Source organism: Rhipicephalus sanguineus, chromosome 4 (genome assembly GCF_013339695.2).
Source record: "Rhipicephalus sanguineus isolate Rsan-2018 chromosome 4, BIME_Rsan_1.4, whole genome shotgun sequence".
NCBI lineage: Eukaryota > Metazoa > Arthropoda > Arachnida > Ixodida > Ixodidae > Rhipicephalus > Rhipicephalus sanguineus.
In genome coordinates this window covers 67860885-67887165 of record NC_051179.1, presented here as the reverse complement: position 1 = coordinate 67887165, position 26281 = coordinate 67860885, and the positions used below count along the sequence as shown (strand labels likewise).

Sequence of the window (26281 nt, the reverse complement as noted above, 5' to 3'; positions counted from 1 at the left end):
ACTTAATCTGAATGCGCGCGCATATTTCAGCCATTTTTGTTGCGCACGTCGAGAAATCGGCATGCACATAATCTACTTCCATATCAACGCGCACTAATCTTTTTTAGTACTCGTTTTTTACTTTTTTTCTACAATTTTCTGTTGCTCTATGTTTTGTACTCAATTATCGGCTACAATATTTTTCGAGAGAGGGGGTGGGGCTTTTCTTTCTTTTTTTCTTTTTTTCTCTTACAGCTATATTATGTGTTACACTCTCCTATGAGCTGTATTATTTTGTTAATCTAGGCAGGTTGAGCCGGTTTGTTTTAATACCTCTAGATACACTGCAGGGGCGTAGCCAGGGGGCGTCGAAGGGGGTTCAAACCCCCCCGAAATCTTTCAATTTTGCTTGCGTATATATACACGCACACATACAAACGCACGCACAAACATACATAAAGCATGGTTGAAACCTCCCCCCCCCCCCGAAAAAAATTGCTGGCTACGCCCCTGATACACTGATAAGTTTGCTTTGTTTCCCTGTTCTGTGAGCCCGTGTGTCTTAGGGCTACATTTGTGCATGTAAATTTGCAACTGTATAGTTTCCCACCTACATGGTCCTTCGTGACCGCTGCATAGTGTAAAATATAAAAATAAAAATGAAAGAGAAAGAATGAATGCTGCGCACAGGGTTGGTCGCACAACTGGACTATAATTGAACACTATGGCCCTTAATAACTGCAGTAGTCCACTGATACATGGCGCCAGGGTCAAGAAACTTTCGTTAAAATTTCTACTAGGACCACCTTAAGTCAACTGAATATAGTTGGCCCTGTGTGGTTTGCAAAGTGATGCCTTGGATATTGTTTTGAGGAAAAGCGCACAACAGATGTTTCATAATCGTTTCAGACCTACATACGTTGCACATTTCTGTGAGTTACTAGAAGTAGGTAGAGCTTTCAGGCTGTGTCATATGGCACAATTATAGTAGGTACTCTGAAAAAACAAGAATGTTGGATTGAGAATTCATGCATAAGTCGACGGTTACTAAAAATAAAAGCTCTATTGTCTCGAGAGGTATGCGGTGATATTGAATTTATGCGGGTATCGGAAGTCGCCACTACTGCGGATTTCTTTTCTGCACGGGCGTTGCGTAAGTCATGACGCGTGTGCATGCGACACAGGTTGACACGTTGACCACACAGTGGTCCTTACTTAGTACTTCACGCAACAATATGAAGATGACGAACAAAAGAGGCACATAGTGTTGACTGCCAACAAATGTTAGTGCATTTATGCCCGAATAGATAACGCTACCAAAAATAATAAGGTGCTCGGAGGACTTGCTCTTAGTGTTTCCATAAACGTAAACTTTATAAATTCAGGCAGATTATACGGCGTTTAATTTAAAAATAAGAAGTAAAAAAAAAAACATAAAAACAAAGTGAACATACGAAGCACTGTTATAAGTATTTATTACTTAATAACCCAATAACATAGGAACTTAGTGAATGCGGTACATAAGAAAGAAATTGGTTGTAGGTAGAAATCGACGCAGTGGAGTATCAATAGATATGTACTAAAATGGGTTGATGATGGCCCGTCTATAGCGGTCTTACATAATGAATATACCTTTACGCTGACTCGTTATGTGCGCCCTCCAGCGTAGATCAACACAGGGGGGATAAAACTTTTTGTTGGCGACAGACCTGAAGATATATCTATGATGTGTGATGTGGCGATGATATTCGGCATTAGTAATGGCTTTTATAAGGATGGCTTGGTCAGAGAGACAAAAATACAATCGTTTAACTCAAAATTAAATTAACATACGGCTTCGTTCGGAAAATGTCTGTGCAAGGGTCATTGCTCGATTCGGTAATGGGTTTTAAATGAGCCGACTAAAAATATACAAAATAGGCTGCATGCTCTTTTTTTACTGCTTATATTTTTCTCTTTTATTCCCAGCTGGAGTACAGCGAAACCAAAAAAGGAGGCAAGGTGTACACGATAGGAACGTGTTCGGGTGGCTTCTGCACTCTTGGTTATAATCCAAGAAACATCACAACGACAGACTGAATAAAGACAGCCACGAAGCAAAATAATAAAGGCATACAACATAACAGTCATTCGGAGTTGGGCTGTTTTCTAGTTTCTGTGACCTCACAATATTACGGTTGATTTGAATTCCATCAGGCAATACGCGGGGATAGCCTGGTACCGTATTCACTCGAATGTAGCCCGAGCTTTTTTTTTCAAGATTAAGTTTTCTACCTAAAGTCGACCCTCGCGTTACAGTCGAATATCGTAAGTCTATTTTTTCTTCCTGGATGCAATGGAAAGTCACTCCGCGCGTTACAATCGTGGTTGCCTTACAGCCGAGTAAATACGGTACATATAGCCAGCAATCGTTGTGCCTGACCATTCCATGTGTTATTACCAAAGATACGCCAGCAAGCGCGTATCAGTCCCGTTTATCGAAGAGCGGCAGTCAGCAGTCGTAGAATTCTGTTTAATATTGCCCCGGCCTTTCCAGTGAACTTGATGCAGTCGAAGATCGCGTTTTTGGAAGCTCTTTATTGCAGGATGTCAACAGGCAAGCTATGTAATGTTTAGCAGAGTATTAGCCATGAAATCCTAGAATCACTATAGTGTTTCAACGGTGACTGGATATGCTGGAGCCCCTTCCATTACCGTGGACTCCTACTTGTTCTCCCTAATGGCAGCTCTAGGAAATAATGTAGTTTTTATTCTTACTTTCCTTTCTGCGTACACGAATCATGCACAATCCTTTTGTCTCCATTCAGTGCGATTTAGCTACAGAAAGGACCGTGGCTTTCACTACTCAATGTGTATGCTGAGTTGTAGTAATATTAATATTTACGAGGGTTTTACGTGCCAAAACTACGTTATGATAATGAGGCATGCCGCAGTGGAGGGCTCTGGAAATTTCCATCACCATCGGGTTCTTTAACATGCACCTAAATAAGGTACGCCAACCTCTAGCATATCACCTCCATCGAAATGCGACCGCCGCGGCCGGTATCAAACCCACGTCCTACGGAGCAGCATCCAAGCACCGTAACCACTGTACTACCAGAACGACGCTGCCGAGTTGTAGTGCTTACATCACTGAAGACATTTTCCCTGAATATAATGCATCGGACGAGACGAATAATTACAATTTTCGCGATGCTACTAACCCGAATGACGGCTCATTTTCATTAACAAACACTAAAAGACATTGGACATCGTTTAGGCAGTATTAGCCAACATTAAGTGGTAACCACTGCTGGCAGAATTAAAGTGCATTCGGTAGGGCTTTGCTGGTACAGTAGGCGAGTAAATGCGTCAGGTCAGAAAACATGTCGCCGTTCACCATTCTCCATTACCTTTAGGATTGGCTGGCTCGGTCAGACGCTTAACACTTTCAGTTACAGCAAGACGGCAGACGTACGGAGGCACGGGTAGTAAGCCTTCTGGCGCACTTAAAATAACTCTATCGTTTTCTTGCAAACCGTCAACCCGTGCGTGAACGGCGGGTGTTTTTTCGCAAACCTTAAATGAGCAGTGACATCATCTTTACACATGTCGCGGTTTCGGCGTCCACGTGTAGTTATCGACACCCCCATTACCGTTTAACCACTGATAATGCTACGGGGTGATGAGCAAATGCCTGGAATATTGATTAGTATGACCAGTAACGAGCGCGGTACAAAACGGGTGCAAAGCCCGCCACATTGCAGCGCCGGTAGCACTGCCACGCGCTCAGCCCAGCGGCCACGCCTCGAAAGGGCCCCATCTGATCGCGTGGTCACACACAACGGTGACGCGAGTTTCAGCTGTCATATGGTCTGCTAGGCGCGTACGTGTAGTCATGTCTTCGTCACACCACTACCATCGTCGCCGCCTTCATCAGTGTCTTTTTTTTTTAATTTCGAGAGTTTGCCCAACGGCATACATAGTAGTGATGCAGAACTATCGGTAAATTGACTATCGATAGTATCGATAGTTTCTTTGAAACTATCGATAGTACTACTATCGATAAACTATCGGTAGTCGAATCGGTAGTAACATCGGTAATATTACTAGCGATATTACTGCCACGCGTGTTCATTGCTTTGTTTTGATGTATTCGGGTTTCACCCACGACTGTAAGCTGCGTTTGACGCAAACCGCGCCGCAATGTTTGAGAAGCTTCGCGGTTGTTTGACATTTTAGGTTAACGCGCCGGACGCGAATATTCATGTTTGTTCGAGAGCTTACGCGAGCACCAGCGATAACGCCGGAAGGTTTGATGACTGGTGTATAAAAGACGAAGAGTTCGACCGATTATCAGATTACTCGACGGCCGGCGACTGTTCTCGCAGTAATCAGCGCGCAACGTGTATAACTTGTATTCTGAGTTTTGATTTTCTGGGCACAAGTTCGATCAAATAAAGAGCTTCGTATTTCCCAGTCTTGCTGCAGCATTCTTCGCCGTCACAATCACGCTACAAACTATTCATAGCGGTGCGAATAACGATGCTGTTGCTGGCTGGCCAAATTGCCAAAATATTCGCGATAGCCTACTATCAGCTTCGCTTAATTTATGAGCAAATTTTTGGCGAGAGAAATTATTTGCGCAGTGAAAATGGCGGCATATCCCATTAATAAATTAATATTTAAAAGCAACCAGTTACATCTTACAATTAACAAACTTAGTTCTTGATAATTTTTTCATTTTGAAATCATCATATGCAATATAAACCTTAAGCCGCGCAGTTCCACCCCGTGTAACGGCTTCCTTTCCGCTACAGCTGAAGAGTGACTTTATGACCATGTGTCAGCGAAGCACTCTGGTGAAGAACACAAGCAAGTCAACTTTCTTGCCCTTAAGCCTGCTCCTCCGGCTCCACTATGTGCTACGCACGCGGGGAACCGAATGTATTCTGCAATTAGTTCGCGCTGTTGATTTTAAACTATCGATAGTACTTACTATCGATAGCACTATCTTTTACCATCGATAGTTCGATAGTGACTCAGCTATCGATAGTATCGATAGTGCCATCGATAGTTCTGCATCACTAATACATAGTTAAATATACAGGTAGAGGCCGGCTTCCGCTATATACATCAACAATGCTCTATGGTGGGGCCCATAGAGCCACAAATCATAATCTGGTGGTCTTGTCGGATGAAGGCCCACTGTTCTCAGGTAGCGCCGCCGTATCTCATTCAGGCCAGGGCATGTCCACAACAGGTGCTTGATTGTAACCGCGGACGCTTCGGTGGTACAGAATGGGCAAGTATCCCCAAATGGTCCATGCAGATGTTGTGGCCAGGCATATGTGACCGACGGAGTAAGTGCCGCCCCCACACGAAGTCTCCGCAACACCACCTCCTCCTGGCGGGTAAGCCCGCCTGGGAGGTTTGAACCACACGGTGGAATTAAATCTCGTGTGGTGCGGCGGAGAATCTCCTTGCGGTGGAGGAACTCACCCCGGGGATCACTCGGGAAAGGCGCTTCTAGAGTACGTGGCAGCTCACTGTGGGTGGCGGTGTCAGCTTGTATGTGAGCAGAAATGGTGTCCCGTGGTATCCACTGTATCCTTATCTGGCCAGGCATCTGTGCAGTTATACGCTGTATATCACCTGCGAAAGTGTGCGCGTTATGTACCTTGCGGAGCTCCTTTATGGCTGATGTAGAGTCTGTGCGTATTATAGTAAAGGATGACGACGATGCGGAAGCCGCGCTCACCAACTTTGTTGCGTCTCGTATTGCCAGAAGTTCAGCACTAACCGATGGAACCGGAGCTCTCAGGAAGTACAATCGATTGACACACAGGTTTTGGTGCCCCGGCACCACGATTGACGTAACCACCTGCGTGTCCGTGCAGCTCGCATCAGTATAGGCCACCAGTGATCCTGGCGGGAGTGCGGCATCTGCTTCTTCAATGTGGCGCCGGAAGGTAGTCGTTGGACGAGGGACTGGATTTCGGAGGCGGCCGATAGGTTTGTTATCCGTTAGTTGCCGGTGATCCCACGGTGGAAGGCTTACTATTGAAGGTGGCGAGACAGACACTGGATTGCCCATATATGCCGCTAAGTCAGCAGTAGGTAGTAGAAATGACGGCTTGAGTTCCCTTGCTTGTCGGCGTTGATAAATCAACTCGTCGATGGTGTTTAGTTGCGCCTCTTCCTGAAGTATCGGGATAGGTGTGCATCGTGGAAGCCCGGTAACGACGCGCATCGCTTCTCTGTTGATGCATTCTAAACGGGCCCAATCTCTCACTGTAAGGTGCTGAAATTGAGCCGAATAAATAAGGCGAGGCTGCAGCACTGCTCGAACAAGTAAACGGGCAATCTTCGTGCGGGCACCTCCAGCCTTGGAGCTGATTCGTCGTATCAGATGGAGCACCTGGTGCGCTTGTTGCTTAATTTCGCGAATCCAAGCTTTTGCAGATCCATTTGCCGTAATGACAACGCCTAATATGCGTAGCTGGGGAGCTGGCGTAAGAGGACGTCCAGATAATGTCAGCTGAATAGGCGTGTTTACAAGTCGTCGCCGGCCCCAGCTGTTGGCAACCGACATGTAGAAAGTCTTGTCTGTTGAGAGGGTCTATCCTATGCATCTGCACCACTCGTCGGCTGTGTTAAGAGCTTCTTGTAACGCCGATTCCTGTCGTTGAAGGTCGTTGTGAACACTCCACACTGTGATATCGTCGGCGTATATGATGTAATACACGTCCGAGATCGCTGCCAGAGCCCATCCGAGGGGTAGCATTGCCAGGTTAAAGAGCAATGGTGCAAGTACTGATCCCTGTGGCACTCCCCGTTTTGAGTTAAAGGTGCCGGTTGCGTTTCCCGCCACACGAATAGCAAACGTTCGTTGAGTCAAGAACCTGTGTACGAAGGTGCACACTACAAGTGATGAAAATACTGAGGTATTGGAAATCGCTGCGATGCGCGACATCTCGAGTCATTCTCGCTTCGATCCTCTGCAAAGAAGCAACTCTGAAATCGACACCGGTCCGAGCAGTGACGTGTAGGCACCTGGAAACGTACGCTTGGACCAAGCTGACTGGCATGAACACAGAACAGGAAGAAACGTTTTGGACAGGACAGGCGCTCCTATCCTGTCCACGAAAGTAAGCAGTCCGGTGACTAACAACAACGATTTATTCAACGATTTATTAAAGATGAAATACGTCCTCACTGCCCAGAACACCATTCGCGTCTGCAAATTCTTCCAACGCCGGGCTCGCCTCCTTTGACTCCCACTCCCCAACACACACACACACACACACACACACACACACACACACACACACACACACACACACACACACACACACACACACACACACACACACACACACACACACACACACACACACACACACACACACACACACACACACACACACACACACACACACACAAAATACGCTGTCGACGCTCTGCATGTCTCGTCCCCAGCCGAGCGCCCGCGCTAGCGCGTTTCACCTATGTCACCATCCTCTCTAACTTTCCTTCCCCCTTCCCCCTTCCCCAGTGCAGGGTAGCCTACCGGGCTCAGCCCTGGTTAACCTCCCCGCCTTTCTTTTATTCTTATTCTCTCTCTCTCTGCGTGTAACGCCAGCGCCTGAGGAGGCGTCGGTAAGGCCGACGGTCAATGCATCGCCGAGACGCGTGAAGAGATGCGAATTGCATGCGCAGTCCTATTTGGAAGGTTATGCAGACCAACTTTGCAGCTGTCCGCGACAACTACATTCCCTCATGCGGTACTTGAAACGCCACTGGTGTTAACTCGTGCACAACTGTTTCACGAAATGTTGACACGTAATGCAGTTGAGGTCGTCGCTCCTAATTGTCACACGCTGACAAGCACACGACATATCATTCGAAGCGGCGCGGTGAAGACGCAGGACTTGAGACAACCAACCCAGACAATCGAAGTGTTGTTGTGGTGGTTCGGAAGAAAAGGAAAAAGGCACCTAATTTCTGCAGCCCTTAAGGGAGCACGGCGCAGTGCCTTATAGGGGTAGAGGTAACGGGGGATAAAAAGAAAGTTGAAAGAAATAGGAAAGGAAGCGATAGGACGTCGACATGCACGACGAAGAGAGAAGAAGACAGGAAAGTTGGGGGAGCCGGTCACAGGAGTTCAGGGACGGGACCACGATCAGCTAGAGGCACGATGCACGTCGGTGACGAGGCGGCGAAGGCCCCGTCGGTGAGAGGCGCACGGCATGGCGGACGAGGCAACCATCACGAGGCGTCGACAGAGAGAGGCACGAGTAGGTCTTGAACGGGCGAACGGGGCATCGCGGGCGACGCGACCGTCTTGCGTGAAATCGTCCGAGCTACTCCCAATCGAAATGAAGCCGCTGACAGGCGTCGCTCCTAGTCTGCACCACGATGACAAAACTGAGATCGTTCACGTTATCGTTCCTAGCGCATCATCCCTCATCTCCTGTGGCGTGGCCTGGGGGCCAGCTGAAGACGTCATAATACTGTCGATGTCGCAGGACGCTAAACGCACCGTTAAGCTTTCGTAGGCTGTTCGCCGTCGAAATAAAATAACTTCTACGCAACGGACGCAATACATACTTCGCTCAAAAGACATTTGCATACCAAGCTATCGAGTGAAGGCCACATCTCGGGCTTGAAATTTTATGTCACTGCTCCTTTAAGGGGCACAACTAAGATTGGCAGCCACGAGCAGCTAAGTGCGTTATTAGCATTACACTAAGTAGAAGGTGGCGCGACAAAACGTGGCGGCTGTGGGCAGTGAGGAAGCATCGTTTCTGGCTCTGTACATGGTCACTCGTATACCCGCAGCAGTGTGTCGAGGCTACAACAAAAGCCACGACCGAAGGACACGGCGGGTGAAACTGTTAACCCCAGACGTTAATGCCGGGCTCCTAAGATGAAGAAAAGCAGACAGTGCTGATCGAACCCACATTTGAGAAGCTCCGTTAAAGCGTAAAAAAATGTTATAAAACTATTCCTGGTGTACAACGCATTTTTTCTGCATAGGGATTTATTGCCTGTCTTCGGCAAATCAGCAACATGAGGAAATTCTCGCTATACACCTAACGCGATTCACGCGTTTGCGTGTTACTATGCCTGCGGGAGTGACTCAGTGAAAGAACTTTATTTGGTCGACAGTAGACGCTAGTGAATTCAACGTCACCTGGCTAGGCCCACTCAGGGAACATCAGGTTAAACCTGACCACCGCCGCCGCGCGAGCCCTCTGGACCGCCAGGATTTGATTAGTCTGGTTCTGGGCCTAATGGGCTTGTTAATTTCCTCTTGGGTGACAAGGGCACCGGCGGAGGCGCAGCCCCACAGGAGAAGCTGGAAGTCCGCATAACCACCACACAGGGGGAAGTCCGGACTCGCGGAAACCGTTCGGGGTACATTGTGTGCAGTGCCGCAGAGCTCGAGTAAGTGGTTGTTTGTAGACGTCTGAGAGTGACAGTCTGGGCCCTGCACAGCGAGGAATGCGGCACAGCCAGAAGTCTTCTTGAAAGATAATGATGCTTGCAGATCTCGTTGTGCGAGCAGAGAGGCTCGGCCAGGAGGGGACGCGTTACCCGGCACACGATCGAAAAACTTCTCAACGCGCCATCTCTGGCGTCAGCCCACTTTGCCACTTCACTCTGATCAGGATTCGCTCATCTGCTTGAAACTGGCCTTGAAGTAGCGGCAAATCCCAAGAGAATAGACGTAAGATATGTGAAAAATGCAGGTCAGTTAAACTGAAGAATGACACCCGCTGTGTTACCCTGCCCTAGAGAAAACGAATGTGGCAAGAACACCGAAGAAAAAAGAAACGAACTCGCACAAAAAATAAAAGGAAGAAGGTATAGGTCGAAGCGTGCTAAAACTGGGGTTTGCTGTTGCATGCCATTTGATTCCCACTTCAACAGGTGTAGAAAGCTTCGCTTTCATTAAGTGATTACGCACCTTATATAAGGCCCATATTTGTTGCATTGTGCATAGTTCGGTACGCCTTGCTTGTTATTTTACTGCGTAACGCTTTACAGAAGTAAACCGGTAACCGGTAAAAATTACGGGACCACTAATTTACCTTGTTTGATTTTCCTCTGAGTGCGTAGTGCCACCGTTTCGTTGGCATTTTTCCTTACGTAGTGGCAATTGAAACATCCTTCTCAGAAACATATTGGTGCCATTACCTATTCTCATTCATGAAGACGTACCTCCATAACTTCCATAGTTAATCAAATAATTTATTAAACAGCTCCTAATTTGGCCATTCATGTAATATCATTGGTCGTCAGTGCTACACGCAAGATGCTTTACAGTGATGCTCTCTTAGTTAGGATCCGAGATTTTACGGCGTCCACACGGAAAAACACTCCCCTAAATATTGAGGGTGAATGAGCCAACAACAAAAGCAAACGCATATCGCTGCTTGTTCAGAGGTAGAGCGAAGTAGGAAAGGAGGGCTTCTGAGGCAACCCTCCTTCTACCGGGTGGATCCAGCATGGGAAAGGCGCCCGCTTTGTCCTTATTTCTTTCGTGTGTGTCTCGGTTATTTGCGACGTTGTTCAACAGAAAGACAAGCTGCCGTTCTCTATACTGAATTTAACTTCTTTACGAATCAAGGAGGCCGCGTGTTGTGCGCACTCCCAAGGAGCAACGCGCCGATCAACACAAGTAACGACCACTGCTCAAGACAATAAAATGTGCCTGCACCTTTCATCACAAATATATGTGTCGTGTGTATCGTGTGCTACACAGTTTCGCTGCTCATCCACCTTTACAGAGTGGAATGGCTGATGAATTTTCTCAACTTGCGCTCAAGTCCAATGTTTCAAAGACTTTCAATTCAACGGCAATGAAGTTCTTCAAACTCATATGAAATGAAAGTGCGTGTGCCAATCTTACAGAGCGAGTTGAAGAGTCACTGATTCAAATATTCAGATGAAATATTTGTTGCGCTTCCTTCTATCGTCAATATTTATGTTCCAAGAAAAATCACCAATGCAAGTTTAACTATGAAAGTAAAAAAGCATTTCACTTGAAAAAGGTCGAGCTGAACTAGGTGGTACACTGTAGCACAGATATAACACCAGTGGGAAGTACAAAGTAACTTATGAGGAAGACGACGAGACTGGCTCGAACTTACACCTAAAAGCCTGACACCTGAAAAGCGAAACACATCTGCCGGTATACCACGTGCTGCGTGTACCAGTTTGCACAGCAAGAAACAATTTCTTTATTTATGACAAACCTTGTTGAATTGAATGAGTGAAAACGTGAAACCTGTGGAGGGGCGAAGCATGCAGTGTGCGCCGGTGTTTCCCACAGCAAAATCACTGCTAATGGGCAATGAGATACAAAAGAGAGATTAGACACAAAGCCCCGCGGTCCGATTTTAGTTAACGCGCACGCTGCAAATCTTTATTGTTCAATTACGCTGAAGAGAAGTCTCCCACCGGCACTACATTGCAGGTCAAGGTCCATTGCCCATGGGGTGGCCGGTGAACGGTTGTGCAACGCGAGCAGTCAGTTTTTTTTTCGATCAAGAAACTCGCTAGCAGACGCTGCCTGCGCCGGCGTTGTCTCAGGCGGGCGAGGGCGCGTTCTCATTCCTTGCGAGCTGGTAGTTCAGCGTTCATCGCACAAAGAGCGTTTCCATAGAGCGAACGCGCACCGTTCGCTCTCTCTCGTCACACGGCAAGCGCTTAGGCGGTGGCGTTCTCCTGCCCCCCCCCCCCCACCCCCTCACTGTTTTTTTCCACTCACACCTTTCTTTTTTCCTTTACCATACTCTTTTCACTCTCACTGTCCCTTTAATCCCCAATCCCCCGTGAGTGTATCGGTTGAGGTGTCCTCACTTGAGAGACAGTTATCGTGCACTCCACACCCAATTTCCATTTTCATTTCCTTTTTCCTTTTAAGAATCACCTCCCCCCCCCCTCTCTTGCGCTCAAGCAAGTGGACCGTCCCGGCAGCAGACGACGATGCACGCCGACAGGCTGAGACCCTAAGGTGTTTCGGCCGTAAAATCAGCGCAAAAGAGGTCCTTGCGGCATTCAACTTCATGAGACAGGAAGTCACATGCGCCGTTGAGACGTTTCAATGCCTCACAGATTAACAGATTAATTACATCAGCGCCATACTTGAGCATGGATAAAGAAACGACATCTTGTGCTACCGTTTCATTGTTTGCACGTGTGTCACGTGGTATGATGTGGTATGCAGGAGGCTAGCATATTTCGTTTTCCTAAGTGTCATTCTTTTACTTATAAGTTCCAGTTAGTGCTATCATCTTGATGAACTGGCCCTTCGCGGTTTACGCTGTTTTTTTATCCGTATTTGCATTTATATTACTGAGTAATATTCTCTGGCATTCACAAAATTTGTGCGATACTTCATTCCTTTATTTCAAGTTACATCAAAGTAGAAATATTTGTTGAAGGCAAGTGGCAACATTGTAACTGCTACCTGCGATTGTTTTTCGTCTTGACGTGAAAAAGACGATTCTAAGAGGCAAAATATTTTGGTGAAGCACTCGCGTCAACAAAAATGGCGAACATAGCCTCTTCGTGACATCCAATATTACCTTCGTTTCATTTTCATTTTTCAAAAATGAAGCCCTGCTATTACATCTGCTAACGTGATTTTTGCTCGATATGACGCCCCTGTGTATAGTCTTAATTTCAAAGAAGTTTCAGGCACTAGCATTGCTCCTTGGTAAAACACTCGACTGCCACAAAGAGTGCCTGGGTTGAAAGCCTGCTCGAACCATGTTTTTTCTATTTCTTCATTGTGCCCTATAGCTGTTATAGCGGCTGTGGCGGCGAACAACTACGCCACCAAAATCGGCTGTTGTGATCACATAACACCTTTCGCTGCAAGATGCACCTGGAACGTTCATTGAATTTCTATCGTGATAAAATTGGAACTTTGGGTGCGTATACGCTGGCTGACACAGATAATACAAGCTCTATTGTCGTCAAAACATGCGATAACCTTGGATCTGTCTTAATTTTTATTCTGCAATACTGCGATTTCTCTCTTCAATGACGTTGCTCATGTTGTGAGGCATGTGCGGCGCAGCTGCGTAGGCGATGTTGCTATGCTACAGGCAAGCAATGCCTCGATTCACCATCTATTAGCGACAATGACATCAAGGACGAAATGCTCCCAATGCTGTCCTCCCATGGAGATTCGTTTCTCCTATTTACAACGCGGACACAACACAAAAAAATAAAAGTGCAGGCCTAAGTGTCTTTCACTTTCAAAAAGTTTGTAATCAAAATGAGCGAATTCCTGATTGTAACGTGGACTTTAAAAAGTAGTTTTGAATCAAAAATGAGCCACATCCTGTACCTGTTTGAATAAAACTGAGCAAAATCCAGTAAACCAGTGGTGCGTCAACAATTGTGACCAAGACAACCAACATAGCCGCATCTAGTGGCGTATCATTGGGGGGGGGGGGGGGGGCTTGGGGGAGTCGTGGCCCCCGTTATGTTGAGGCTGGATAGAACACCCCTTGTAAGTGTCCCCTTGAGGCTTATCTTCCAAACGTCATATTTGAATTTGAATTAAGGATAGCGCACTTTCCGTAAAACAAACTCTGAAATAGCGCACTTCCCGTAAAACCAACTCGGAAATCCGAAACCTTTCCAATGAACAGAAATGAAGTACAAAAGTGAAAGCTGCTTGTATCATAAAATGCTGTAGAGCATGAGCTTTCTGAAATGCTACGGTTACTTGAGATGTGCCTCAAATGTTTATTACGCTGAAGTTTGAAATAGATAATAAAGGATGGCCGATCATCTACCTTTATTTAGGTCGACGATCTGTTGGAAGCCACTCACAATGAAGCATAAATGCGATTGCTCCACTGCGATTATGATATTTTAATAAAAACTGCCGGTGAACATAAAATTGCTTTACTAGAAAGTGCCTTGGGGAAATCATGGAAGGCTTTTTCTAACAGGGTTACATGATGAGGAATGGAGAAGGGAGAAAGAAAAGCTGTAGCTTTACGCGTTAGCACAAAAAAATGCTATCTTTCCTGGTTTAGACCGAATGAAAAGGCTTGAAGAAAGGAAGGAACAAGAGAGGGAGGAAAAGCAGGGGTGTTAACCAGTCTAGGAAAACTGGTATGCTACCCTACACTGGGGAAAGGGTGGGGGAGTTTCAAGGTAGAGAGAGAGAGGGAGCTGGAAATATACTATAGTTACGCCAAGAAACTAACGTTTTTTAAAGTTTCATTTGAAAGTATAATTTTATATTTGATATAATAAAAATAAAACATTTTTGTAACTACAAAATGGCCGCAATCGCATGAGGTGTGTCCCCCCTCGTAATTTTTCTGTATTTACGCCACTGGCCGCATCCAATCTGTTTCATTTGTGACCTATAGTTGCTTTGAGTAGCCCTGACAAATGGGCGAGTTGGTACGGATGCATGGCGTTCGTGTGATCTTTTGTCTTTTTGTCCGCCTTGTTGCACCCTTCTGAGGCTCTTCTGAAGCCATGCTACAGTTGCTTTACCATCGTGCTTTCGCGCCACGATTGCTTTCTTCTGGGCGAGTTCACACTAACTGAAGGACATGATATTGTAGGGCAAAACTCGAAGTTGAAAGAGTAAGAGGCCGTCTTTCCTACTACTGCCTGCCTCTTAATGGTTCATTTCGAGTTTTGCTCTATAGTATCACGTCCTACTTTCGCTCCAAGATGGTATATTTGAAATAGAAGACAACAGAACCTGGTTCTCAGGCAGCACAATGGAATCGATCTTGTATGCTCTTGACCCTAACCTTGAGTGCCAATTAGACCCCCAGCTCCCAAGACGTATCGACACACTCATTCATCGCCTAAGACTCGGAACCGCTTACACCCAAGCACTTCTTATTTCGGATTCATCGTGCATCATCGTCAACATGTCCGTGCGGCCACGACGACGAGGATGTGCATCATCTGGTGCTCGACTGTCCCAAGCACGACACACATAGCGACTCGAACAGGAACTCCACACGCGGGACACGGAGCGAACGTTTTCGCTAGCTAAAATACTAGGCCCATGGCCGACTAGGATAAACCGTAAAGCAATGAAAGCGCTCCAGCGTTTTTTTGAAGACACCAATATGTGCGGTGGCTAATATTATATATATATATATATATATATATATATATATATATATATATATATATATATATATATATATATATATATATATATATATATATATATATATATATATATATATATATATATATATATATATATATGTAATTTTTGTTTCTTTGTTTATCCTAACACATATGTGGAAAGGGGTAGCCATCACAAAGAAATGGTGACAACAACTCCTTCCTTTATTTTCTGTTTCAATAAAAAAGAACAAATGAAGATATTGGAGACCAATCTATTCCTTGAAAAAGAAAAAGTCATCCTAAACGGCGCGGCGTAAAACCACCCAAGAAGCTGAGAAGAAGAGCTGAAGCCTTTTTCGGAGGCCTACAATGAATCCCAGAATAAAAAAAAGCAAGAAACGCAGTAGACAGTCCAGAAGAGTGCGCCTGTTGCCAGGAAGGATAACTCACTCTTCAAGTTTAGTCATCGCAATTTCGTCCATGCAACAAAGGGCGGCACCGACCACAGCACGAGATTGTGTTTATTTTGTTGCAAGATATTGCTATATCCTTCTTTCGCTGAGCTTTAGACTAACTTTGCGTAGCGAATTCAGGCGCAAATGAAATGTTAGTTGCACTCTGTGCGAACCATGTCCAAATTTTACTCCTGAATACCAACGATCGTGGGCTATATGGATTTTAGCCTCAATATAGCTTTGAGGTATTTTGGTGACAGGAGTACACTGGCAATAATTGTTGGAACAGTCCCGACCGTATTTCAGTATCAAACTGCATTTTTCTCAAGTTTATTTAAAGTTGGCTTGGCGCTTGTAGAAAAAAAGAACTCCACATATATATATAGAAGAAGAAATAGCTTCTTACGATGGCCGTTTGTACATGCGCCACTTTGTATGACGTCCTATGAGGGCTGGCCTATTCCGTTTTTGAGGCGTCAATTTTTTTTTGTTGTACTTCGATATAGTCCCATCATCTTGATCAACTGGTCCCTGTTTTACGCTGGAACTCAATATTTTTATTAGCGTTTATATTGCCGCATGATCTCTGGTATTCATAAAATTTCTGCGAAGCTTCATTTTTTTTATAGTACGTCAAAATATACCGAAAAATTATAGGAAATGAACTGACAACACTGTGACTGGTTCGTGCAAAGTCTTTGTCCTGACGTGTTAGAAGGCCATTGTAAGGTACAGAATCTCTTGATGAAGTGCTTGCGTCAACAAATTTAGCGAATATGACATCTCCGTGATATCAGCCTTACCTTGAACTTGTTTTAAAAAGCGAACGTACACGCTAGTATTTTCAAGGAATGTCTTCTTTACGTCACGTCGCTTATGGCATACGCTTAAATACGGATACTATTTGTCGTGGAAAAGGCGTTGAATAGACTTTTAAACTTTCTCATATATCGTATATAATTAGGCAGTTAATGACGCTTATTGATAAACTTGAACGTCATTGCACGTGTGGCAGGGCCAATTTGACTGTTGAGTGAAAGTCGGAGGACTGTCGAAACTCCCAAGTGAAGGCGGTATTTACGCTCCAGGCAACCAAGAATGGTATGGCGCAGTGTGGTCTGCAGCGAATTTGTACGCCGAGTACTTAATTATTATTCTTGCTCTGGTAGGACCAAAGAAGAGTGCGTAGCAAATTCTCGCACAATCATCTCACATTTCTGTTGTTGTACTGATAAGAACTCGACGATGCTTTTGTGGCGTTCAGAAATAAACATTGAAAACTGCTGAACAGCCCACAATGACAAGTTGTCTACATTGTGAGTCATCAAACGTTATGTATCTTGTAAAAGAGAGGAAGCGAAAGAACCTTTATTAACACGTGACAACTAAGGCAAACACTTTCCGAAATAACATCGTGACGTGGTCGTGAATCTACATCTGTTGAACAACGCAGTGAGTCACTTGGATAGGTCTACGGACCATGACTAACTAAGTATACGGTAACTTGACAAAATAATAAATGCCGGCGACGCGAACGAAAGGGAGGAAGGCGGAATGTGACGTCCTGGTGTTATTCCAAATTGACCCCTCCGTTTTTCACTTATGTACGCAAAAGGTTCACTGGCTGCTTTCGTCGAAGTGCTGCTTGTGGGGGTGGAACTTGAGTAAACAAAACATAAAAAAATTTTAGCGATGACTTTCTTTGGGAATGACGCATACGGAGAGGGGCAATGACACACTGCTAACAGTTATGAAACGCACCTGTGACGATCCTGAACTCTCAGTGCAGAAACAAACAGGCAAGTTTTTTTTTTTACATGCACAAATCACTTTTAAATGCACATGACTCTCCCGGGAAGTCATAAATAGTACAATGGAATTTATAAAACAGCCACCGCGACACTGTTTACCACATGAGCCTAAATAAAAAAAAAACTCGTTTTTGTATAGCTTACGAGTTCAGCGAACGAAGAGATTATCAACTACATATGGCGAAGTGATGTTTGTTCTCAAAAAAGCACAAACCTTGATAAAGGCAATCACCGTAGGGCATCAAACAAAATGACCAGTAAAAATGCAGGAACCTTGTGGGTAACGTCATTTAGCACGCCAAGCGTAGGCCCCTTCAAGGAATCCACAATCCAAACAATGACTACTACTTATTTTAGTACAATGACATTCAATTATTTGTTTGTTATTACAACTGCTGCCGCAGCTATAGCTGAAGCAGATTAATGTAGGTGTAGTTGTAGATTCCTAATCTTTTCGCGCACGCTAACTTTAGAAGATTAGCCAGGTATCAGTAGTTGAATATCCAACAATTAAAGTATAAAGCACGGAAGCTTCTCTAAATAATGTGGCTAAATTGACGAAAGCTCCTCAGACATTTTCTTTCCAATCTGTATAGAAGCTGAGTCCTACTGGTTCGATCCCCTTTTAGTGGAATCGCGGTGACTTCTTAATTGTACAGAGTGTTGTCAGTGACACGTGAATTTTTATGGTAATTTCAAGTGTGACGTACTCGTTAATATAATATTATTTCGAAACGATGACGCGTAACGTACTGACCTCAACATTTCTCGGTAACGTGAAGGCTCACGTTATTAGTTATGTTTTATGCTAATTATACTTGCCGCAACAAGCTGTTACGAGATTGATGACATTTTAAAGGCTATAAACGATTCCATCACCTTCCTAAAGGAGGGAACAATACTCTGCCTTTGATTACTTTTTTTGAGAGAGCGCAAGTGCGCACATAAGCTCTTCCAGAAAGCAGAAGCATGTGTCTCAACGAGTGCGTTCTTTAAGCGCCAACTGTTTGCGTGGGGGTAGGTGGAGGTATTTATTAAGAAGCGACACAAGCTGTCAAGTGACACCTTTCAAAAGTAGCTGTTGCTCAAGTTGCAAATGAAAGTAGTAGGTATTAAGACGGCGTCCGTATAATAATCCAGTGCTGTTATTAAAACTGAAGGAATAAATTTTGTGTATTTCTATCTTCAACTCCGGCTACGTTTATGGTCATTCGATTCCGGAGGGAGCGAAGCTGAACTTGAATAATTTACATAAACACTCGCGATTTGTGCCGCTATTGGGCAGGATTCAATAGAAAAAGAAAAAAAAACATGTCCACGTTCGCAAAAGCATTTTTGGGGAAAAATATTGTCACATAAGTGTTTGTGCCACTGTGGACTAGAGGACGCTACTAGCCGAAGACGAAGTTGAAGTGTCTCGGGCTTAGTTCGATGCTGGCGTACTGGTCATAGTGCGTCAACGCTACACCTCTTACGCATTGTAAATATACTGCAAATACTGTAACTCTACGCGTAACATTTTGGCGGAGCTGCGGGGTAGTCTCTACGAAAGTCGGACCTGGATCTCCGCAGCGGACGTCACATCGGTTCCGCTGCTATGGCTACCGAAAGTGTCCCGGCCACTCCGACACCAGTGCAATACGTCATGAACCCGCTACATGATCCGGGAATCTTCACCGGTACTGGCAAGGTAGACGTCGAAGAGTGGCTGGCGATGTACCAGCGCGTCGCCAACAGTTACAGGTGGGATCCAACCCTTATGCTGTCAAACGTGATATTCTACCTGGGGGAAACCGCAAAGGCGTGGTTTGAGACGCACGAAACCGAGCTCACAAGTTGGGACATTTGCAAAGAGAGGCTACGTGACCTCTTCCAGAGACCAATCGGACGCCAAGCGGAAGCCCAGAAGGAGCTAGCCTCCCGTGCCCAGACGTCCACCGAATCGTACACCTCCTACATTCAGGACTTTCTGGCACTTTGCCGAAAAACGGACAGCAACATGCCGGAGGCAGATAAGGTCGGACAATTATGAAGGGCATCGCCGACGATGCATTGAACTTCTTGCTTTGTAGGAGCTGCACAACAGTTGACTCCCTCATTAAAGAGTGCCGCCACTCCGAACAAGCAAAAGGCAAGCGCATCGTCCAACGCTTCGACCGGCTTCCTAATACGGCTCCGAACTCATCCTGCAACGAACCTGCGCCGTTGCTTACACCAGCATCACCAACTTTGACGCAAGCCATACGTCGCGATCTTGAGGCTATGGCTCCGAGCGCTCGTGGTCCTCCCCATACGCATGACAATCTGTCAATCTCACTAATTCAAGCTGTTGTTCGCCAGGAAATTGCGAATATGGACATGCCGTCCGCCGTTAGCCCCCGTCCCACCTCTACCGCTCCGATCATTGCCTCTGCTGCATCTCGACAGTATTTCGCGAATCGCTACCGAAACGCATCTGAGTGGCGAACACCGGACGACAGACCAATCTGCTTCGTGTGCTCCCGGATCGGCCATATCTCTCGCCACTGCCGTGACCGTTGGAATTCATCGCCTCGACCATATGTTGACCTCTGAAGGAAAAAATTGTAGCGCAACGCAACACACGGACAGACAGAGAGGACGGGACTGGCGCCAGCCCCGTCCTCTCTGTCTGTCCGTGTGTTGCTTTGCGCTACAATTTTTTCCTTCAGAAGTCATGAACCAACTAGCCCAACAAAATATGTTGACCGCCGCTACGAACGCGCCTCTCGTCCTCTGTCACCCCAAGCCGACCCGTCCAATGCTGGCCCTGCTGCTCCTCATTCACCAATAGCCGCTCGCCCTCACCTCGGCGCCGTCAGTCCGGTTCGCATACATCTCGGCGTCCCCCGTCCCCATCCTACTCAGGCCGCTTCTCGGGAAACTAACCAATGCAGCCCCCGGAGGTGAGGCTGCGTCGACGACCCTGACTGCAAAACCTCTGTTGACCCTTGCTCCTAAACGAAACGTAATCGAAGTTTTTGTTGATCATGTGCCCGTTAAAGCCCTCATCGACACTGGTGCTCAGGTGTCGGTCATGCGCTCCGACCTTCGTAGCTGTCTTCGAAAAGTGCTAACGCCCGCCGAGTCGCCTGTCCTACGCGGAGCCAACGGCAGCACAACAGCCGTAATGGGAATGTGTACAGCCCGTATTACCATCGCCGACCGCTCAACGTTAGTTCTGTTCACTGTACTTGCGGAGTGCCCTCACGAGGTGATTCTCGGAATGCACTTTTTGACTGTTCACTGTGCCCTTATTGACTGCTCAACAGGTATTCTGAGGCTTGAGCTACCCCAGTGCTGTGCCGACACCACCGCAGATATCCAGTCCCGACTTCGCTGCACTGAATTTGTTCGGCTGCAACCTGACGCTGCAACTTATGTGCTCATGTCACCTTGCCCACCACTTCGGGATGGTAATTATGTTGTGTCCCCACTTTTCGACGTCCTGCTAGAGCGCCAAATCGTTCTCCCTAGCTCCATCGTTACACTCACCAACAACCGTGCGTGGCTTCCTATCCTGAACTTTGGCTCGTCTCCACAAGCTCTTCCTGAGGGTGTGTCTCGCTGTCTTGTCCCCTTTGGAAGAGTCCGGAGTGTCTGCTCTCAGCTATGAACAACCATCTCAGTTGGCTCAACCTTCGGCTCCGACGATGCTGTCTAACGACAAATTCGCCAAAATGATAGCTCCTGACCTACGACCTTCTTACGCTGACGCCCTCCGCCGCGTTTTGATGTCCTACGAAGACATATTTGATTTCGACAATCGCCCGCTGGGTCGAACCGACATCGTCACCCATCCTATCCACACTGGTGACGCTCCGCCCATCCATAGGCGTCCCTATCGTGTGTCGGCGGCAGAACATCATGTCATACAAACAGAGGTCGAGAAAATGCTCTCGAAGGACATTATCGAGCCCTCCTACAGTCCGTGGGCATCCCCTGTCATCTTAGCAAAAAAGAAGGACAATACTTGGAGGTTCTGCATAGATTATCATCATCTGAACAAGATCACGAAAAAGGACGTTTACCCGCTTCCGCGTATTGATGACGCCCTGGACTGCTTACATGGTGCCAGTTATTTCTCTTCCATCGATTTACGTTCTGGGTACTGGCAAATCGCAGTCGATGACAGAGATCGCGAGAAGACGGCTTTCGTCACCCCAGATGGTCTCTACCAATTCAAAGTGATGCCTTTTGGACTATGTAATGCCCCAGCCACCTTCGAACGCATGATGGACTCTCTTCTACGTGGTTTTAAATGGTCCACATGCCTATGTTACCTTGATGACGTTATTGTTTTTTCATCGACGTTTGACAGCCATCTCCACCGGCTCTCGGCCATCCTTGACGTCTTCCGACGAGCAGGCCTGCAGCTCAATTCTGCGAAATGTCATTTCGGCCGTCGTCAATTACGAGGCCTCAGTCACCTGGTGGACGCTACTGGCATACAGCCGGATCCCGACAAAGTGCGCGCAGTCCGCTAATTTCCACCTCCTCGTACCTCTGCTGATGTCCGAAGTTTCCTGGGGCTGTGTTCCTACTTCAGACGATTTATTGAGAACTTCGCCGAAATCGCTCGTCCTCTCACCAATATTCTCAACAAGGACAGCCCATTCAGCTGGGGACCAGAGCAAGCTCAGGCATTTTCAACGCTTACGAGTCGCCTTGTAAATCCGCCCGTTCTGGGTCATTTTGATCCGTCTGCTTACACTGAAGTTCGTACGGATGCAAGTGGCCATGGCATTGGTGCTATTTTGTCCCAACGACAGTGGGAGGTGAATCGTGTCATCGCTTATGCTAGCCGCCTTCTATCGCCCTCAGAGCGCAATTACTCGATCACAGAACGTGAGTGCCTCGCCCTTGTTTGGGCCATTGTCAAGTTTCGACCATACTTGTTCGGACGACATTTCACCGTGGTAACAGACCATCATGCCTCATGTTGGCTCTCCTCACTCAAAGACCCTACGGGACGCCTCGGTCGCTGGGCTTTACGCCTCCAAGAATACACATTTTCTGTGTCGTACAAATCTGGACGGCTACACAAGGACGCCGATTGCCTCTCCCGATACCCCATCGACCCACCTGACACCACCGAAACTGATTCGGATGCCTGTGTTTTGTCGCTCAGCGACTTCCTACACGTCACCGTCGAGCAGCGTCGTGACCCGCATTTGCGATCTCTTATACAACGTCTCACCTCAGAACAACGGGACGGCATTCTCCGTATGTTTGTACTGCACGACGGCACCTTATATCGACGCAATATGACACCACACGGTGCTGAACTGCTTCTCGTTGTTCCTCAGTATCTGCGACCATCTATCCTCTCGCAATTGCACGATGCTCCCGCCGCTGGACATTTGGGTGTTTACAGAACTTACGATCGCGTGCGCAGACGTTTCTTCTGGCCTGGCCTATGCCGCTCTGTTCGGCGCTACGTCGCTTCCTGCGAGCTCTGCCAACGCCACAAAAAGCCTCCTCTTCCACCCGCAGGGTACCTTCAGCCTATAGCTGTCCCCAGCGAACCATTCTTTCGTGTCGGCCTGGACCTCTTTGGCCCTTTCCCGACGTCGTCCGCGGGTAACAAGTGGGTGGCCGTAGCGACTGATTATGCCACACGTTATGCCATCACGCGAGCCCTCCCTACTAGCTGTGCAACCGATGTTGCTGACTTTCTCCTCCATCAAGTCATCTTACACCATGGTGCCCCTCGTCAGCTGCTGACTGATCGATGTCGCTGTTTCCTTTCGAAAGTTGTCGACGACCTTCTCCGCTCTTGTGCAACGTCCCACAAGTTCAGCACCGCTTACCATCCTCAGACAAACGAACTTACTGAGCGCTTGAACCGTACACTCACGGACATGCTATCCATGTACGTGTCTGAGGATCACCGCGATTGGGACTGCACCTTACCATTCGTGACGTTTGCCTATAATTCGTCGCGTCAGGACGTTACTGGTTATTCTCCGTTCTATCTGCTGTATGGCCGCGACCCGCTCTTGCCTCTCGACTCACTACTTCCTTCAGAGGCAAACTCAACCACATTTTACGCTCACGACGCCATCGCTCGAGCGGCGACGGCACGTCGCGTTGCCCGTGATCGACTCCTGGCGTCTCAGGCCGACCAAAAGCGCCTGTACGACAGCCACCACCGGGACGTGCGTTTCAGCTCTGGCTCCCTGGTCTTGCTCTGGCTGCCTTCGCGTCGCGTTGGCCTGAGTGAAAAACTGCTGCCGCGCTACGTTGGGCCTTACCGAGTTCTTCGCCAAGTAACCGAAATCACCTACGAGATCTCGCCACTCACCCCCAAGCCTTCGTCCCCCTCACCAGCTACTGAGACGGTGCATGTTTCCCGACTAAAACCCTACATCACGTACACCGACCCGATGCACCGAGACAGTGCTTCTGCCGCCTGGGAGTTAATGTCACATAAGTGTTTGTGCCACTGTGGACTAGAGGATGCTACTAGCCGAAGACGAAGTTGAAGTGTCTCGGGCTTAGTTCGATGCTGGCGTACTGGTCATAGTGCGTCAACGCTACACCTCTTACGCATTGTGAATATACTGTAAATACTGTAACTCTACGCGTAACAATATCGTTAAAACATTTCCTTTTTGCTGCAGCATTTGCAGTGTTATGTTTTTAGCTGATTGAGGTGGCGCTCATTGGTGTAAAATACTGCAAAACATTTTTAAAGTTCGGCAGTGATTTTCTCTTCAGCATTAGCACTGATGTAGAAGTCTCGTTTTTGCCCATTTCACTTTAAAAATGCCTTGAACATGTGCCACAGAGATAGAAGCATTCAGGGCGGCAACTTAGGCCACTATTAATCCTAAAGTCCGCTGCATTTGGCGAAATGTTCTCAATAAATCTTGGCTTAGGATGAAGGGTCTTTGGTTCGCCTGGAAGCTTTATATAAAATATAAACTTTGTAGAATTATTCTTCAGAAATACGCAATGTAGAAAAATCGGACCACGGAGTATCAACAACTTAACGAGCGTTTTTTTTTTCTTTAGGGCTAGGGCAACGTTGCCGAGTTACGTTAATAACGAAGGGCGGTAACGCGTTTCATTTTTCTTTTTGCTTTTAGATTCTAACGAATTAAGTATACAGTATTTTTTCAACTTATACAATTTTTGGTAAAGCAAACGACATTGGCTATATATAACATACACTGTTATGCGCGCCTATCCGTACAGTAAACAAAAATATAAAATCACCACTGTTAAGGTGCTGAAGATAATGAAAAGGTACGTAATATAGTCTTCCTGAGATTGATATTCTACTTTACGCCATAATTATCTAGTAGCAGAGGTACAGAGGATGTTGGAACGGCTCCTCTTAAGGGTGCGGTTTGTCATATATTGTAAAATTAAAATACATTAAATATTGACGCGCGAGACAAGTCTGCAGGTGATCAATGGTTCGAACCACAGACGCCTCTGACTGAAGGCATCATTTCGATAAGGTGGCTTGGCTTCGTTGAACGGGATTAGAACGGTCACAGCAGATATATTTTAACTTTGAATGGCTCGGTGTACCTTTAAATTTTAGATAGAATGAAATACAATATAAAATAGAAGACAAGCGCTTGAATAAATAACTAGAGACGTGTCCTGATTTTGAATATATTAGGGAGAGCAACCGCAGTACATCTTTTTACCTTGGACTAAAATATCTTCTTTCAAAGAAAAAAAATAGATACGTTGTTTTCGTTAACGTAAATAGGTGTGCATTTACAACGATAATATGCAAATGCCGATGAAATAGTACAGCGCTTGTTGTTGTCCTTCGCATCAAGCTGTTTACACTGTCATTGAATGCTGCAATTTGTATTGCGGTATCCTGCGAAAAGAATGTCCATGTTTATATACTTTTCTTTAATCTTGGGTTTTGTCATAAGCTACATCGGTCCCCCTTGCACATAACTGACACTTTTTGTCTGTACTGCGTACAATGCCGCCCGGTTGAGGCACTGCGTAGACCGTCGACCATACGTCTCTTAGCGTCGTCTTGCTTGACATTGCTTTAGGACAGGGGTCGGCAAAATGGGGCCCATAGGCCACATGCTCCTATCTAGCCGATGAACCGCTCAACCCATGGAAATCGCCACGACTTTCGGCGTCTGTCCATGAGTACACTTCATGTAGATACTTGTGAGTTGGCTGAGAATGTTCAGCCCTAAAAATAGCATTGAAAGAGTTTTCTTTTGCTTTTCTTTTTGCTTGTAACCTATCTCCTGCCTTTATGAATTGCAACCTTGTGACATGCGTGCTGAAAATAAGCATGATATCTATTCCAGTTTTGTACATCATTATTGTCAATATGCCGAAATTTTTCTCTTTACCTGAAAGCACCCCCCCCCCCCCCACACACACACATACACACACATACATCCGATTTGCTGAGCGGTCCCCACTGTGACGGTTTCATGCAACTCGGCCCTCCACATGAAAAGGTTGCTGACCCCTGTTTTAGGATGTAGCGCTATCTCCATGGCGACCGTCGTGGTAGGTGCTGGAGGATTACTTACAATGACGTATTGCTTCTTCCCGTTCATCAGTTCACGCCACTGACTCCGGGACTTCTCCGTAAACTGAAAAAAAAATATTTAAGTCACATCTTTAGCTGTAATTTCTGTGACTGCCGCTTTACTTCCAACAAAACATGAGTCTAGAGGCTCTGCTGAAATTTTGTATTTGATATTTAAAATACTGTGGTACAGCTGCTATTTTTAAAGAATTGAGGAAAACGTCATCTCAGTTGCAGGAAGAAGCCCTACTCAAGAGGCCGAAGAAAATAACAGATGGTTTCTTCATCTCAGTCCTGGAAACCTATTTGTCCTGCCAGCTCAAATAAGGCTTTACTATTTTTTTGCCTTTGTCTACATG

At 46.3% G+C, this 26281-nt stretch overlaps 1 protein-coding gene across 2 annotated transcripts in view; it reads left to right on the top strand.

Annotated features, from left to right (window-relative positions):
• Window positions 1–2108, top strand: part of LOC119390182 (uncharacterized) — a 30821-nt gene extending 28713 nt beyond the window's left edge. For both annotated transcript variants that reach the window (XM_037657738.2, XM_037657739.2), the window contains exon 17: window positions 1948–2108. In XM_037657738.2, coding sequence (XP_037513666.1) covers window positions 1948–2058 — 111 coding nt within the window. In that variant the 3' untranslated portion in view covers window positions 2059–2108. The remainder of the gene's footprint in view (window positions 1–1947) is intronic.
• The last annotated feature ends 24173 nt before the right edge of the window (window positions 2109–26281 follow it).